This window comes from Canis aureus, chromosome 1 (genome assembly GCF_053574225.1).
Source record: "Canis aureus isolate CA01 chromosome 1, VMU_Caureus_v.1.0, whole genome shotgun sequence".
NCBI lineage: Eukaryota > Metazoa > Chordata > Mammalia > Carnivora > Canidae > Canis > Canis aureus.
In genome coordinates, this window is record NC_135611.1 from 50,445,581 (window position 1) to 50,464,213 (window position 18,633).

The 18,633-nt window shown below is 43.8% G+C and overlaps 1 protein-coding gene across 1 annotated transcript in view; it reads right to left on the reverse strand.

The window, feature by feature from the left end:
* Window positions 1-18,633, reverse strand: part of PRKN (parkin RBR E3 ubiquitin protein ligase) — a 1,299,642-nt gene that overhangs the window by 36,832 nt on the left and 1,244,177 nt on the right. The window contains exon 10 of the mRNA XM_077899327.1: window positions 3,582-3,665. Within this exon, the coding sequence (XP_077755453.1) occupies window positions 3,582-3,665 (84 nt within the window). The remainder of the gene's footprint in view (window positions 1-3,581; window positions 3,666-18,633) is intronic.

Sequence of the window (18,633 nt, forward strand, 5' to 3'; positions counted from 1 at the left end):
GCAGAGGTCATCTGCCTAGAGATCACTGCCATTTGAGAGAAATACAGGGAACAGAAAACAAACTAGCCCTGTTAAAATAACAGTCCTTCTTTTTCTTACTGAATGGAATTGGATCTTTTAGTTTGATGAAACAGTTTATGTGGCTCATCCTTTTCCATGTCCAAGAATAGCTATGATTGAAATCAGGAGGCTTTGGAGACTTGGTAAATCAGAACATAGAGAATGTGCTGGTTACTCTGTATTCTTTTCCCTCCTCTGCCCTGCACCTGGAATCCTGACCCACACAGTCTGTGTCACTAGGACTCCTTGAAGTTGGCTTTCAGTTGGATGTGACCGATGGGAGACATTAGCAAGAGATTAGAGGGTGAGAGAGAGAAGTCAAGATGTCCATCTTCCTTTCCTTCCTGCTTGGGGCCCACTGGCTATGCTGGACCCTCTGTGGTCATACCTCCCGTCAAGAGGCCCCACCTCCATGGCTCCACTTCATAGGCTTATTCCCTGTGTGACATCATTTCCTCTTTTTGTCTCTTCATGTCTCAGGTGGTCATGGCTCCCCAATGACACTGTACTAGGAGGCCCTCCATGTTGTTTTGGGTTCTTGTGACCCTTCCCCACTACTGTAGGTCATCTGTGACCTTTTAGTTAAAATCTCTTCATGTGCATCTGAGTTGGATTATTTTTTCCTATAGGACCCTGATAAATCAGAGACATAGGGAAAAAGGGCAGTGAAACCCCAAGAAGTGCCTTCTGTTCTCAGGCAATAATGTATAGAGAGACTCATCCAGTTCAGTTGGTCAATTTGTTTTGTTTTCAATAAGAGGAGTATGATATTGGCCCAGCAGCTTGAGTGAGGCAGAAAGGAGCTTCATTTCAGGGAGGTCTTACTACAGGGAGGTCTTACTACTCTTCCTGAATTCTTTCTTGGATAACTCTGTGCTAAATTGACTATTCTTGGGCAGCCCGGTGGCTTAGTGGTTTAGCATCGCCTTCAGTCCAGGGCCTGATCCTGGAGTCCCGGGATCAAGTCCCACATCAGGCTCCCAGCATGGAGCCTGCTTCTCCCTCCTCTGCCTGTATCTCTGCCTTTCTCTCTCTCTGTGTCTCTCATGAATAAATAGATAAAATCTTTTTTAAAAAATATTTATTTATTTATGATAGACACACACACACACAGAGGCAGAGACACAGGAGGAGGGAGAAGCAGGCTCCATGCTGGGAGCCTGACGCGGGACTTGATCCCAGGACTCCAGGATCACGCCCTGGGCCAAAGGCAGGTGCTAAACCTCTGAGCCACCCGGGATCCCCAATAAATAAAATCTTTAAAAAAAGTAAATCGACTATTCTTCTGAACTCCTATCATACTGATTGTGCAGCCCGTGTGGCATCTAATATAGTAAAACCTGTGACAGCAGGTACTGTATCCCCAGAGCCTAGAACAAAGCCTAATGGATTATGGGTGTTTAATACATATATGATGAATGAATGAAATAACGTCTTTTTCTTTATGGATGCAACAATCACTCAGCAAACATCTACTAAATATCTGTGCGCCAGATAAGATATTTGCCTCTGTTTCTTTGTCCATGCAGTGTTTTCTGCTGGAATGTTCTTGATCATCCTTTACCCACTATCCTTTTGACAAACTCTAATCTACCTTTCATGTCTTTTCTGGGGAGGCATTGTACAAAGCTATATATTTCCTAAACTTTGTTTTGCATATTACTATTGTTATCTATTTTCCCTTAAGTCTCCCCTATAACTGTTTCATGTGATTCTAAAGAAAAATATACTTATCTGCAGGGGCATCTGTGTGGGGCAGTGGGTTAAGCATCTGACTCTTGATTTTTGGCTCAGGTCACGATCTCATGGTCATGGGATTGAGCCCTGTGTTGGGCTCTGCTTTCATTGAGGAGTCTGCTTGAGATTCTCTCTTTCCTTCTCCCTTTACCCCTTCCCCTGCTTGCTCTCTCTCTAAAATAAATAAATAAATCCTAAAAAAATGCTTACCTGCAGTTTTCCAGAAGAATGTCTGGTGGATACAAATGCTTGATTTAATGTTTGCTAATTGGTGGTCTTTGCAGACACAGGATCCTGATCATCTAATGCTTAAGGCAAGCTCTAGCTTTCTTCCACTTTCCTGAATTGAATATTAAGTTTTTAATGGTTTAAAAAATTTTGGGGGTGCTACGTCAATCATTAACACCAAGGTTGGTTGGTTCTTCTTGAATGAATCATGAAGGGGATTATCAAGCGGATCAGGCACTGGGACAACTTTACATTAAGCAGTTCTCTCCTTCACCTTATGGCTATTGTTTTCAAATAAATAGATACTAAGGTATCACTTCTTGAAAGCTTTGTCAGTATTTGTGGTTATAAGAACATATGGAATGTAAATTTCTAGACCAACTCCATTTCTCACTTCCTTGGTCTAGTCTAGCTCTTCTGGGCTACAGGGTCCTGGGGCAGGGGAGTCTCAGGGTTAATATTATTCCTGACATCAGTATGCAGTAAGCTCGTATTTGAATGCCCCTGGGCTAAAATAAAATTACCAGAAAGAGCATTTGCTGCCTCTGTTGCAAAAATTATGGTAATTCAGACCTATCTCCCAATATGCTCATGGCCAACATTTTAGAAGCTGATAAGAAGACCTGAATTCACAAGTTATATTTATTTGGTTATGTTAATATTAGTAAATAAATCCACAAAATACCTTATAAAGATATACTTCTTTATGCTCTGATATTAGAACATTCAGATATTTTCTATTCTCTACTATAAAATTAAAACATTCTAAAAAAATTAAAACATTCTGAAATTTCTATGTCTATTTATGAGGTTCCTGTCAATAAAATAACTAAAAGATTTATCTGGGTAGATTTAATGTTTAAAACCTTGTTAACATCTCTATCAGTTGAAAAATAATGAGTGAATTCATCAACTGTGCTGAAATTTTTACTCCTTTCCTCTAAGGTTTGTTGATCATAATTAATAAATAAAAGAAAATGTATTTGCATTTCCCTAAGCCTTGATATAGTACATTGGAGAGTAAGGTTCAGTAAATATGTTCTTTACCTAATCAAGACTGAAATACAATTTAGCATAGTTCATGATATTGCTAAAAAAACAATAATATCCTTGCATCATATAATACGTCTGTGCACATCATTCATGGAGATAGTTTCACCAATGATTTTAAACAAGGCACTTTAAAAAAATATAAGTGTGGGGGTTCATACTGATTGATCAGATTCAGAAACTGTTAAATTGTTTTCTCTCTCCTTTGAAGACTCCTCTGATCATGCTATGTTCCTTTTCCCTATTCCCCTGGGGAAAGTATGGGCATATCCCAATGGCCATCTACAGCCCTACCCTGAGAAGGCAGATGGATCTGGGAGGACCACAGGAGTAGATAGTCAGAGCCCCATTCCCCGTAGCTGTAGGCTACTAGTCTGGTTTTGGGTTTTTGTTTTGTTTTGTTTTTCAGATTGGAACCCTTCTTGGGTTCCAGATTGGAACAAGACCAGTTCTTGTCTCTCACCCAATCCCGAGCCCTATTTTGTGGAGGGAAGAGGGCACTCTACCTGAGTCACTGCTCCTGAGGCTTCAAATAGGGTGCTGCATTCGCCTTCATGGTACTCTTCCTTACATTCCCGGCAAAAGATGAACTGCAGAAGAACACACACATGTTAGGGATGGGTTTGTTGGCAGCATTTGGATATAACATTTTTTTCCCCCAAGCTCATTATATTCATTCCTCTGACTTGTGTGATGGGTTCCGTGCCAGATTACTTTTTGCAAAGAGAAATAAAGTTATATTTCAATGGTATTCTTTATTCTTTTACTAAGTAATACTTCAAGCACCATAGCAGGGTTACAAAGATGTGTGAGACAGTTCCTATCTGTATGATGTTTCCAGTCTGCCAGAAGAGACAATAATGCAAATAAATACCTGTAGTAGAGTGTTACTGGTGTTAGGATATGAGGAAAACAAGTTTATTCAAGAATTTCACATCTAAGACCTGTTTACATACACGGAGGATTTATATGTTTATGTTAATAGATTTGGTTTTGCATTGAAAGCCTATTACAGAAAGATGAAATGAAGTGGGTCCCCTACTGATTCATGTGGCGAAGTCTTGACCCCCAGTACCTCAGGATGTCATTGCATTTGGAAAGAGGGTCTTTGAAGAGGTAAGTATGGTAAAATGAAGTTATTAGAGCAGGCCCTAATCCTCTATGACTGCAAGTCATGGAGAGATACCTCAGTGGAAACCAACACTGCTGACACCTTGTTCGTGGGCTTTTAGCTTGCAGAACTGTGGGAAAATAATTGTTGTTTGAGCCCCCTGGTCTGTTGTACTTGGTTATGTCGGCCTCAGGGACTAATACGTGGCCTGGAGTGGGTCTTCTCACCTGATGATGGTGCTCCTTTCATCATTCCCACACTGCAGAATGGAAGAGACCTGGGGAGCACCTCTACCCTTTGTCTTGTGGGAAGGAAGCTACAGAGTGAATGCTGGAAAAGGCAGCTGTCCCCTCTAGGACTACTCCATCATCACCAGCCATGCTCTAGAGGGTTTGGCTGAGGGGGTGGGCTCTGCAGTTGGACACATGGGCTTGAAGTCATCACCCTGTCACCTGCCAACTGAGTGAGACACCTCAGGAAGCCACCTTGGCACCTATGCCTCAGATATGTGCCCTTTGAAAAACCAGGGTAGCAGTAGCAACTCTCTCATCGAATCCCTGTACGAGGTAGGGGAGCTAGTACGCCTTAACTGGCATACAATATTTCTAAAAATTTCTAAAATATTTCTAAAAACTGATTTCTAAAAATCAAGCTGGTAACAGCCAGGTACTGTTCCCCTCCCCCCCACCCCGTTTCACAGCTGAGGAAGGAGCTGCTTTAGTAGAAAACAGGTTCCCTTCCACGAACATTCTCTAACACACTGGGGAGAAACACATCTCACAGTAGAAACTGTATTCAGAGGCAATGTTCCAGGGAAGAGAGCAGGATCAGTGAGTAGGGAGTATGGGCAGGGGTGTTGGTTTTCTAGCATCAGCCCAGGATGAGCTGGTACTCTTCCCATGGAGAGGTGGGTTCTATGTCTCTTTTACTTGAATGTGGATGTGTTCACTCCTTGACCAATAGCACATGGTGGAAATGATGGCATGCCGCTTTCTGGGCCCGGGCCTTAGGAAATTGGCGGCTTCTGCTCCTGCCAGTGGCTCTTGAGAGGCTCGTGCACAGAGGAACTGAAGCCGAGGGCCAACAGCCCTGGCTGAGCTTTTAGCAGGCAGCCAGCACCGACTTGCCAGCCGTGAGTCCGAGCTATACTTCCAGGGGAACTTCCAGCCCCTGGATGAGCCACCCCAGCCAACCCCACATGGAACAGACACAAACTCTTTACAGGACCCCGCCCAAATTACGGCCTTGTTGGAAAAAAAGAAAATAAGGCAAAACAGGAACAAGAATGTTGTTTTAAATCACTGAGTTTCTGGGTGATTTTTACACAGCAAATGATGACTGATATAGTCACGGTACCAAGAATCTGGAAGACTCAAAAAAGTTGCAGAGGCTTAAAGTTCTATATGAATATTCTATAGCACGAGCTGAGAAGTTAGTGCAGTTTTGCTTCAGGTAAGACCCCAAATAAACAGGATGCAGAGAAGTCCAGCTTTATCCCCCAGTATATCACCACCCTTCCTCACCTCAGAAAGAACAGCCTATCCAAGGGTTCATGCTGTCTTCACCACAGAGAGAGATTTCCCTCCTTCCCTATGTTCAATTTCTTGTTTTAACAGCTTGTCTGAAAATTGTCTTAATCTCTGAGCATACTAAACAAGAAAGGCAAGTATCTGGTAAGGAAAAAGCCTCTATAGATGCGATGCAACCTACCTTCTAGCCACTATTTCGTATTGTAGTCTTATTTCTTCTCACAGCAGAGAGACTGGCCCCAATTTAGTGGGATCTAAACTTTATTTAAAGATTCAGGGAAACTGGGTGGCTCAGTGGTGGAGCATCTGCCTTCGGCTCAGGTGGTGATCCTCGGATCTGGGATCGAGTCCTACAGCGGGATCCCTGCAGGGAGCCTGCTTCTCCCTCTGCCTGTGTCTCTGCCTCTCTCTCTGTGTTTCTCATGAATAAATAAATCAAATCTTAAAGGATAAGAAAAAATTCAGGTTGGTAGGAGAGGGGTGTGTGTCAGGATGTCTTTACACAATTCACCAACACTACCGGGTTTTAATTTTTGGCATTTTTATTTTCCCTGAACTGAAAGCTAATCCAGTAAACAGTGAGTGAAGTGGATCTCAGAGCTTCCTCTTAAGATGAAAAACATTTTTTTTTTATTAATGTGTCTGCTCATCTTTAGGTTTGCCTCAGAGCCATTTCTCTGCTTTCACATGCTATGTTGGAAAAATGCAGGCTGTATTGTTCAGTCATTGAGAAGAACCCACTGTGTGATTTCACCCAGCGCTTTCTACAGAAGCAAGTCTGATCTCTCGGCGTGACAGGGAAAACGCTTCACATCTTATTAGCTCGTGGATGAGATATAAAATCAGTTTCATGGTAGAGGAACACCCTGGAGGTTGATCAGTTTGTCAGAATAAATAGGCCTTCCCTGACACAAAGATATTAAATCCCTTTCACACTGAACTACAAACAATGGACTAAAGAAATAACAGAAAAGGAAGAGCACATGAAGATGAAGGCTTGCCCATTTCAGCATGGTAGAAGGCAAGCAAGAAAGCTGCAAAAATTGGCTGGTGATAATTTAACACTAATGCACTTGTTAATTTGCTTCTATTCAGAGTGTATAACTTGAATGTAGAGATCAATGCAGTTGGCTTCCTAGTCGAATAACTTGAATCTTTCTCATACAAAACAGGGAAATATCTAGAAGGTCTAATCTTGAAAATATTTAGAGATTTCCTTTTCTTTTTTTAAGTAGGGGAGGGACAGAAGGAGATGGGGAGAGAAGAGAGAGTGCATCTCAAGCAGGTTCCATGTCCAGTGTGTGAGCCCCACAGAAGGGTCATTCTCATGACCCTGAAATCATGACCTGAGCTGAAATCTAGAGCCAGACACTTCACTGACTAAGCCCACCCAGGCGCCCTGAAAATTTTCAAATTTTTAATTAGGTTGTTCAGGATTCAACCAGGTGCTTGTACAAATGCTTAGGCCCTTCAGTTACCAAACTGTGTACTGAGGCACTCTGGGGTGCCACAGGAAGCTCACAGGGGTGCAGTGGGATATTCTGATTTTTAAAGACTTATTTATTTATTCATGAGAGAGAGAGGGGCAGAGACATAGGCAGAGAGAGAGACGCAGGCTCCTCTCAGGGAGCCTAATGTGGGACTCCATCCCTGAACCTGAGATCATGTCCTGAGCCAAAGGCAGATGCTCAACTGCTGAGCCACCCAGGCTCCCATATTCTAAATTTTTTGAGGAACACACAGTGACATTCACTTTTAGACACTGTCTGAATGACTGACTCAAGGCAGTTCATGGTGTTACTGTGGATTGTGCTCCCCTTCTTTTAATGACATGTTTTTGCAGAGCTGGGTTTTGGTTACTGTGACAGGAAAATGACTACCAGGGGGGAACTGAGTGGTGAAAAATCAGAGAGGAAGACACACCATGAGAGACTTCTAACTCTAGGAAACAAACAAAGGGTTGTGGAAGGGGAGGTGGGTGGAGGGGGGATGAGGTAACTGGGTGATGGGTGTTAATAACGGAGGGCACACGATGAGATGAGCACTGGGTGTTATACTGTATTGGCAAATTGAATTTATTTTTTTATTTTTTAAAGATTTTATTTATGAGAGAGAGAAAGAGAGAGAGAGAGAGAGAGAGAGAGGCGCAAAGACACAGGCAGAGGGAGAAGCAGGCTCCATGCAGGGAGCCCGACGTGGGACTCGATCCCGAGTCTCCAGGATCACGCTCTGGGCTGAAGGCAGCGTTAAACAGCTGAGCCACCGGGCTGCCTGGCAAATTGAATTTAAATAAAATTTTTAAGAAAGGAAAAGAACTATCATGTGAACAGCTGTCTGCAACAGGAGATGTAGTTATTTAAGAATGAAATAAAAATATTTTTTCTTTCAGTTTATGTGATCTATTTTTTCAAATGACTATTACATGGCTAAGACATTAAATTCTTATTCATGTTACTTGGACCTAAATTATTTAATAAACAAAACCGTTTGGATCTAAGTATTTGATAAACAAAACTATATTTCTTTGGCACAGGACCACCACAAAACACTTAGTGAGTTGCTTGGGGCACAACAAACAGAGGACAGTTGGGGGATGTCTGGCTTAGGCATAGACAAAAGTCCTTGATGTAATGTTTTGGGTCAGTTTTCAAACGCTGCCAGTGGTGCAGATATTTCTGGAGGAAGAGCTTGAGAAGAAAAGTGCTCCGGTTCCCACATTTTCACATTCAGTCTGCTGACCTTGCATGTCTCTCATCTAGGGCACATGGATCTTGTTCTAATTGACAACGCAGGAGGCTACAATTCACCTGGGACTTGCTATTAGCGGTCGTCTCACATTTGCTACTAAAGATACCTTACGAGCAAATACTAATTGAATGGAAGGGACTACCAAACATTTATCTAGTATACTTTTCCTGAATTGCTTTCTCCTGAGATAGATCTGATAAATGCCACCAATTTCTGCAGTTAAAAACAATTTTTTTTAAAGCCTCTTAAAAATTAGAAACGTAATGCATCCTTCTAATGTTGGCTCTAAAGTCTATTCCCTATTAGAACTGGTTAGAAAGCAATATGTACAAACTGTATTATCTCAGCTCCTGTGATGTTAGCTTTTCATGTCAACCTGGCTGGACTGTAGTCCCTAGTTCTTCGATCAAACACTAATCTGGGTGTTTCTGGGCAGGTATTTTGTCGGCCTATAACATCTATACTCAGTTTGCTTTAGGGAAGAGAGATGATCCTAGATAATCTGGGTGTGCCTGATTCAATCTGTGGAAGGGTTTTAAGAGCATAATTGGGGTTTTCCCGAGAGGTAGAGAGTCTATCTGTGGACAACAGCTTCAGGCTGTGCCAGCCTGCCCTTCCTAGAGGCCTGCCCATGGGGTTAGGGCCAGCCTGGTAAGCCTTACAGTCACATGTCAGTTTCCTCTCTGTGTATAGAGATGTGCATGTGCTGATACACAGATTTATCTAGATATCTATAGATCTCTGGGGACAGCTGGGCATATTTATATATCTGCATCCACCTCCTACTGGTTCCGCCTCTCTTTTGGCTGGCTGACATAGCTCAGCTGCTAGAGAAAAAATTTTACTAGGTCAGTTAATTCTTTTGCAAATGGATTGATACAGAAAAACAAGTACTTGGATTTTCTATGTTATTTGCAAAATGGTAGTTCAAATCTCTTTGTGTCTATGTTTTCGATCCCAAGTACCCACGGGACAATTGCTCTTAGAAGTCAACACCAGTTATGAATCCCTGAACTCTACCTCTGAAACTAATAATACACTATCTGTTAATTAACTGAATATGAATAAAATAGAACTATATTAAAAAAAAGAAGTCCATACCAGAAATAAGGTCATCGCTCCCAACAGCAGGACAGTGTTCCTTTATTTGACACTGAATATGCTAATCCAATTCATTTTTCTTTTTGGATTAGCTGCCTGGGAGGTTCATGCCAAATTTTTCACTTAACTGTAGTAACTAGGTCATCCTAGGTGCCTCATATGAGGTGTACAACTTTAAAACAACTATTTACCAAATGGGAAATTCAATAAGACAATTTTTTTCCCTAAGAAGTAATAGCTAAACCATTCTTACCACTGAAGTAATATTTTTTGCCTTGCAATTAATATGTGTTGACAATTCACTTTAAGGATGAATAAAATCTTGGACTTGGACTATACATAAAAGAATACTACATGGGACGCCTGGGTCAATGGTTGGGCACCTGCCTTTGGGTCAGGGCCCGATCCCAGTCCTGGGATTGAGTCCCACATCAGGCTCCCTATGGGGAGCTTGCTTCTCCCTCTGCCTGTGTCTCTTCCTCTCGCTCTGTGTCTCTCATGAATAAATAAATTTAAAAAAATCTTTTAAAAAAAAGAATACCACATTGTAATATATGAAATCACATAGTAGATATTTATAGTTTTAAAAATCAGATGTAGGGCAGCCTGGGTGGCTCAGCAATTTAGCACTGCCTTCAGCCCAGGGCCTGATCTTGGAGACCCAGGATTGAGTCCCACGTCGGGCTCCCTGCATGGAGCTTGCTTCTCCCTCTGCCTGTGTCTCTGCCCCTCTCTCTGTTCCTCATGAATAAATAAATAAAATCTTAAAAAAATAAGATCTAATTTAATATTTAAAAGTAAACCCTCTGAAGTCAGACAGACCTGGAGACAGAGGCCTTTCTCTACTACTTATTATCCTGCGTGATCCTAATATCTCTTTATTTTAGTAAAGAAGGAATAATAAGGTAATGAAATTTAACACAGATTCTGGCACATAGTAAACATAATAAATGGTTTTCTCATAAAGCTGTGATGCTTTATAGGCAATAAAGTACCAGTGAAGCCCCCTGATAATTAAAGTGATTCCCACCATTCTGGTAATTAACTGCTGTTATGTAATTGTCCTTAAAACCGGAAACTCCTGGGACATGCTGGGCTTGCTGACCCTCCTAACTGCTGTATGGGGAGGGATGCTGGCCTCAATTTGCTGGTATACGTGCAGGGGTACTTTCACTGTCAATCCCCTAGACCATCCTGTACTACCATGGAGCTCTATGAATTGCCCGTCATGTTTATCACTCAATCACATGTCAGTAGGGAAGTCATTTGATTGATGTTTGAGTCTGATTTCCCACATGCCCATAATGGAGACATTCAAAAGGGGACGTTCCATTTTCTCTTTGGAAACATGAAAAAGAATCAAATGAACAGCTTCCAATGCAATCAGAACATCCAGTGTCTGCTGATCGATACAGTTGAGAGCCAGTTGGTACTTACAAGCAATGACCCTCAAAATAAGGGTTTGATCCTTAAAGTTGAATGATCTCTACATGAAAGCCCACGTTTCTTCCTGCCTGTTTTCTGTCACGACAGCATCTATTAGAAAGGCATTTTATTATATGCCGTTTATTTCTTTCCATAGCTCTGAAGTTCTGTGTTAAAAGAACAGGCGAGAATCAAATACTGTCTCAGGACCCCTTACTATAGTCAAGGGAAACATCAAAGCCCGAGGCACACATCTGTGCTTCTTTTGGGATCAGATGAAATAGTTTTCTTTTGGGTATAAGACTTCCCAGAAGATGGCAGCAGTGATATATATGAACTAGCCTCAGTGTGTTAAAAATAGAGCATTAGAAGGGTAAGGCTCCCCACGGGTGACCAGCCGCTGATACATGCAAAACTGTTCTGACAAGACAGTGCAACACAACGGAAGTGGTGTTAGATTAGAATGCACTAAAACACAATCTTGAAAAGAAGAAAGTCAGGTTTATTTCCTTTCAAGTAATCGACATCTTAAAATCACAGGCTCTCATGGTGGGAAGCAATCATAAACTACGCCACGCTCTAAATGTAAACAGACTAAGACAATCTTTTACATGTCACCTCCAAATGGCTAAAAAGAAATAATTTTAAGGAAGCTGAAAATAGCTCAGTGACTGAATTCCTTTGTAGTTTTCAAATTCTATACGAATCATCCGGGATGGTTGAACAGTGCCATCCGGATTCCCACAAAATACTGGGACATTGACACTTCCCTCCTCCAAATTACTTTTGTTTTAGGGGTTGCCACCATCAGAAACCCTTACTTCCCTTGTTTTCATTTTCATTCATGGGGAGCTCTTTACAGAACTCTTTTTGAAAATTTCCTTTTCTTACATCATCACGATCTCATCAAGGATTGTATGTACCCATTCAATCTTCCTATGTGCAGTGCCTTAATGCACACATCCACTGTGACTATGATTCAGGGGGAAATTTTTTTTACCATCTGTCTCAGAACCAGAGACCTACTGGAGATGATGAGTTCGCACAACAAAGAGACCATGTCGCCTAGCTGACCTTCACAGGGCTGACCTCCAAACTTCGAGTCCAGAGGGGCTAATGAATGTGCCAGATGGCAAAAGTGGTGCTGCTGGTACTGCTGGACATTGACCTGTTCAACCTATAATTCTAGTCAAAGATATTTAAACTTAAAAAAATATTTACTTATTTTGAGAAAGACAAAGAATGAGCAGGGTGGGGGGAAAGGGGCAGAGAGAGAAGCAGGCTCCCTGCTGAGCACAGACCTGATGTGGGGGTCGATCCCAGGACCCTGAGATCGTGACCTGAGCCTAAGACAGACGCTTCACCAACTGAGCCACTCAGGCACCCCTAAAGATATTTAAACTTATTTCCTACTTCAAAATGTTTATAGTTTTTTTTTTTTTTTAAAGATTTTATTTATTTATTCATGACAGTCACTGAGAGAGAGAGAGAGGCAGAGACACAGGCAGAGGGAGAAGCAGGCTCCATGCACCGGGAGCCCGATGTGGGATTCGATCCCGGGTCTCCAGGATCGCGCCCTGGGCCAAAGGCAGGCGCCAAACCGCTGCGCCACCCAGGGATCCCTGTTTATAGTTTTTTAAACCTAAACATGTTTATTGGACATTTATTTTACATTTTCTTTAACACCTTCATTGATATATAACTCACACAGTCATGGGCCTTAAAAAGTAGTTTTATATTTTTTGAGTGGATAATACATGTACACAGCACAAACTTGAAAGGTGCAAAATGTATATGTCTCCTTTCCTCCTTGGTCACCTACAATGCTTCTGGGAGATAATCACTGTCATCTGTTTGTATCTTTCCAGAAGTTTTTAATGCATTATATTTTACGGCAAAAATGACATATAAAATATTGCATTATGCCTTGTGCTTTGCTCCTTGCTTTTTTTCCTTCAATACATTTACAGCCTGTTCTCTGTAAGTACATGCTGAATACCCCATTCGTCCTGAGCAGCTGCACAGTATTCTAGTTGATAGATGTACCTTACTGCCTCTAACCTGGCTCCTGAGGATGGCCATGTAGGTCTTTTCCAATATTTTGCCATTATGAACAAAGCCACAGGGAATGTCCTTCTCTATAGGTCAGTTTTGCACAAGGGAAAGGAAATGTGTAGGATAAATTTCTAGAAGTGAAATAGTGGGGTCAAAGGGCACGTGGAGTTTAAATTTTGATTGCACTTGCACACCTGCCCTCTGTGGAGGATGCGGCGGGCAGTCCATGCCCGGCAGCAAGGCATGTGAAGGCCCGCTCCCCTCTCCCCACTCGCTGGGTTACCACTGATGACCTTTGTCAAACAGTGGCTTGGAAAGAATCGCAAATAAACACAGCATTTTGGCTAAGATCCTCTTTGTCCACATCGTATCACCACAGAGGCAGGCCCCTGGCCAAATAACTAATTCTGAGTCACTTTTGAGTCTTGGCCATTTGGCCAAACTGGGGTCAGAAGTGGCCTGTGGTCAGTCCTCACCAGTCAACTTCCCTGCTTCTTGTGCCCAGGCTCTGAGACAAGGTGTACAGAGCCTGTCTTCTCCTTGCTCAGTCGGCCTGGATTTGGCTCTGCTTCCCCGGAAAGGACTTTAAGTGAATTTGAGCCTGGTGGCTTGAGACGCTGACAGCCGACAAACTGGAGGTCTGGGTCAGAGAAAAGGAAACAGGAGACAAGGGAGCCTTAGGCTCAGCAGCCAGGGCTCTGTCCTGGGCCCTCTGTGCTGCTCACCAGGCAGCCCTTACAGCAGGAGTGGGTGGGTTCATGGCAGTGATGCTTTCCCGAATCCCATCACTTCCTCTCTTTGCTGTAACCATTTTATTTAAAAGAATGTTTTTTTAAATATTATTTATTTCTTTCTTCATGAGAGACACAGAGACAGAAGCAGAGACATAGGCAGAGGGAGAAGCAGACTCCCTGCAGGGATCCCGCTGCAGGACTCGATCCCAGACCCCAGGATTACCACTGAGTCGAAGGCAGATGCTCCACCACTGAGCACCCAGGTGCCCCAGCTGTACCTATCTTAAAGAACAATTCCTGTGGTGCTGGTCCTCACCCCCATACACGGCATCTCCCAGCTTTGGCTTCACTTCCTGGCTTCTAGTTTCCAAAGGTTAAAGTGGAATTTGGCCACAGGCCGGGACTCTTATATTTACAACGCTCACACCCTCCACGGTCATCTAAACAAACTTCTTGGCGGGTAAACCTCGGTCTCTGAGTGGAAATTCCCTTTAGCATCTTGCAAGGCTGGCTCAATTTTGTTTTAAAACCAGCATTTCCCAGACCTTATGGAGCATTTGGCTCCTTCCAGACATGGAGCACTGGTCGCAGAGCATCAAATTCAACACCACTTTCAAATATTGCCATTCATTAGTGGACCCATTCAAATATTGCCATTAATTAGTGAACATGTTTGAATATGGCCATTCATTAGTAAAATGCACAGCATATGTCTCCTAACATTTTTAACTGGTCTCTAATCCTTGTGACCTTATCATTTACAATCTGTAGCAAGGCACTAGACTTTGTAAAAATGATTACACTATGCCAGTCAAAACGTGAAATCCAAGCCATATGGCAGTTTGAGCCCAATTTGTCCCATGTGCCTGTGGGCATCCTTCTGCTCTCTTTGTATATCAGGGACACTGAACGCCTCCCTTGAACACCTGGGCCCGACCCCAGGCATGTTGGGTCAGGGTCAGTCTTGGCAAGGAGCCAAGCAAGTTGGTGGCACCCCTGTGGTACATTTTAGAGACTTTTGTCTTTAGAGATTTTGCAGCTGAAATGATTCATCAACCAATCGATTAAAATATATCAAGCCTTTCCCGGGCATGGAGCAGTGTCAGAGGTGCCTTGGGAACTTACTTGTTCCCGCTCCTCTCCTTGCAGCCTCAACCAAAAAGTCAGGGTATTTTTCTCTTAAGCACTGTTTTCTTTTTTTTTTTTTTCTTCTACCTACGTCTATTAAATGTTTGCCCCTCCAGGAGAAGCTATTCTCTTGTTGCCTCCTCTACATTGAAAGGATTTGTGTCTTGTTCATCTCATTTCCTCAGGACCCAGGGTCTGGAACACAGGAGGTGACCAATGTCTGCTCCGTGCAGGCCAGGTACCCAGCTCCAGGAGCTCATGGCCGTGCTTAGGAGGCAATGCTTATGGAGAATAAGAGAACAAGAGGGGAATATCACACAATCTGTGATCCTGTGCTGAACCATCTGCAGGGAGCAGGTGTGTAGAAACTCCGAGATTTTGGGTGGGTTGGGGTGGGTTGGGGTCGGTGACTGAGCTCTGTTACCTCAGGCAGTGGCTTTCCGACCAAATGATAGGCCCCCTAATCGTGCTAATTCCAAGTGTTTGGGCAGTGCGAGCACTGGGGAGGTGGGACGTAGGGGGGGTGTGGGTAGCTCTTCCTCCTGGGCACCATGGCAGCATGGAAGCTGCTCAGAGGCAGGGGAGGTGGTCGCAGGCAGGGGTGGGGACTGGGACGAGGGCTGGGGGTGCAGCTCAGGGGGAGGCTGCAGGATTCTGGTGGTAGGGGGGGATGGCCGGGCTGGAAGAGGGGCTGCAGCGTGCGGGCTGAGCCAGGCTGAGGCCTGCGAGGAGCTTGAAAGCCTCTCGCATCCCCAGCACAGCTATTTTAGAGAGTCAGCCGGGGTGGTGGGGAAAAACACTCATTTAGAAAATCAATCTCTGATACTGGGAATGCATTACCAATAAACCCCAGCTGGAATAGACTCTCCTAGAGTAATTCTGCAGCATTTCTGTCTGTTGGATTCTGAAACTACTGGCAAAAGGACACAGTCTGAAACAGCACTGTCCATTAGAAATAGGAGTGATTTTAAAATGTGCTCATAGCCACATATGAGAGTAAAAAAGAAACAGGTGAAATAAATATTTAACCCGATACATCCCAAATAGTATTTTCTGCATGGAATCAATACAACAAGTGTTGTTATTTTACTTTTTTTTTTTCATGAATTCTTTGGACTCTGGCAGGAATTTTACAGTCACATCACATCTCAACTTGGACCAGCTGCCTTCCAGGTGCTTAGCTGCGGCCGGCGGCTCCCATGCCAGACAGGGAAGTTTTAGAAGAACTGTCTAGTCTGATGATATACACAGTCAGTATAGGAACAACAGAACAAAAAGAAGCAGACCACCTTCCACAGAGTGTAGGTAAGCAGGGCCAGGTGAGGAGCGAGGGGGGTGGGCGCAAAGAGGAGATAAGGAAATTAAGAATGTTCATGGAAAGAAATTCATGTATTTTTTCTAACAAAGATTGCTCTTTACGTCGGGCCTTGGAAGGCTTGCACCTTGCACTTTGCACCTTGCACCTTGCACGATGATGTAAAGAAAAACCTGCAGAACACAGACCATCTGTCAAATTAAAGAAAATGAGGTGTACGTGTCTGCAGTGAGAGCTTCCCCGTCACACCCTGTGAGTGATTTGTTTAAAGAAAGCCCGAAAATCAGGGCTGACCCGCGTTATCACTAACTTCCCCGGTGTCACGGGTGCCTGATTTACCTGCTCGCTCACTTTGTCAGATAGTGTACCCTGGCAGATAGCGTCCTGGCCATTAATCATGACACAGACTATGGATCCGAAGATGCACACAAAACCGTTTCTGATGTCTGCGACACCATCCTCCGTTGAAGCAATGCCACGGGAAGAACTGAATAAATATAGTCACAGAAATCCGCGATGCTGGGCCTGTTGGCTTGACGGCGTATCACTGGCGTCTTGTGAAGTTAGCCAACCTTGGGGCTTGGGTGACAAGGACATTGCTTTCACGTGTGAATGGATCAAGCCGGAGCTCTGCGTTGGGAAGCCTTCAACCCCACCTGATTTGAGCAAGTGGACTTTCATCGGCCATGGTTTGGACGGATCCCGGCGAGTGAAGTGAAGGGCCAGTGACACTGTGGCACCAAAGAATTAATTTTAGGTACAAGCTTCCAGTTATAAAATAAGTAAGCCATGGGGGTGTAATAATGTACGGCACCAGGACTGGAGGTGATAATCTGGTAGTAGATCTTATAAGTCCTTATCCATAGAAAAACAATTTTTTTTTAATAAATAGGGAATTACGTTGCATACCTGAAACTAATAGGATGTCATACGTTAATTAACCTGAATAAAAAAAAATTCATTTTAAAAGCATGCACTAATGACAGAAGCTGAAACAAACCTCAAAATTGTCTCCGGCCCTCTCCACGTGTACAACATCACCATGTGCATTGCCTTGGCACTTGGCACTTGGATTTTGGAGGCTAGCCACCCCCTATTGAAAGATTTTCTTAAATTAATTTATTCATGAGAGACACACAGAGAGAGGCAGAGACATAGGCAGAGGGAGAAGCAGGCTCCCTGGGGGGAACCTGATGCAGAACTCGATCCCAGGACCCAGGGTCATGACCCAAGCCGAAGGCAGTTGCTCAACCACTGAGCCACCCAGGAGTCCCCAGCCACCCCCTATTTAAAGTTCTCCTGGGCCTCAGGTATTCTCTGCCCCAGGACCTCTGGTCTAGATTATCCCTCGTGATGATTCCAGCTCGAAGCTTAGGAGAAGAGACAGAGAAGACGGGTCTGGATGTTCATTCACACACCAGCCTCCGCGGAGCTGAGCCACTTAACGCTTCTGTTTGTGTTCTCAGCACTTCTTAAAGAACGTTCACAGCTTGCACGCTGCATCGTGGCGGGAGCATTTCCCACGCTATCCTCCCCTGATAGGCATCTGTGCCCCGACTAGCAGACAATGGTGAGAGCCCACACCACTTACGAGGCCCCGTCCCCACCGAGGCCCTGCCAGCAGCCCCACCGCCCGTCGAGGTGGAGGAAAGACTCCTCCGGACGAGTGTTAGCAGAAGATAACGCCGGCCTGGGGGGGGCGGGGAGCTGCAGCCCGAGCCAAGTGCCTTCGGCCACCCGAGAAATGTTATCTCCCGGCAACACACACCTTGCAGCGTCTGACTACAGTGTAGAATGAAACCCAGGCTTACAGGACTCTCTCCCAAGTTTTTTTCCCCTCCTGATTTTATTGCTTTGCTAAGGAAGTAGAAAGAAGCTAATTAAGTGCACCTGAAGAGCAAATACCTGGACTCGGCATCTCAGAGCTGCCAAGATAACGGCAGATTGCGGGGGACAAGAAATGAAATGTCACCTATGTTGCTGCCTCTTTACCAGAACCTTTGGGTCCCAAAGCACAAGGGACATTCATTAAGCCAAATAACAATGAATAGAGAAGCATAAAAGGTTCACTTTGCGGTGCCCTCTCCTCCCCTTCAGTTTGGTGGCAGAGAATGTTAGAGCCATGGGGCCCTGGCAGTGCCGATTGATCACCTTTATGGTGGAAAGGCACCCCGTTCCTTCTGCTGTTGCTACTCATGTTGGAACATAATATTATTCTGTATTTTTAAAAAATTGCCCAACGCTTTGGATCATGCCAGGCATAATGGGCATTTAGTGAGTATTTTTAGGGATAATTATAATGATCTAACGCCTTATTATTTGAAATTCTAGTTCTGTCTGTGTCTAGCATCAAATTTTCAAAAGGCTAATAGCTCATAAAGGAACCTTTGCTACGATCGTGAGGATGAACGG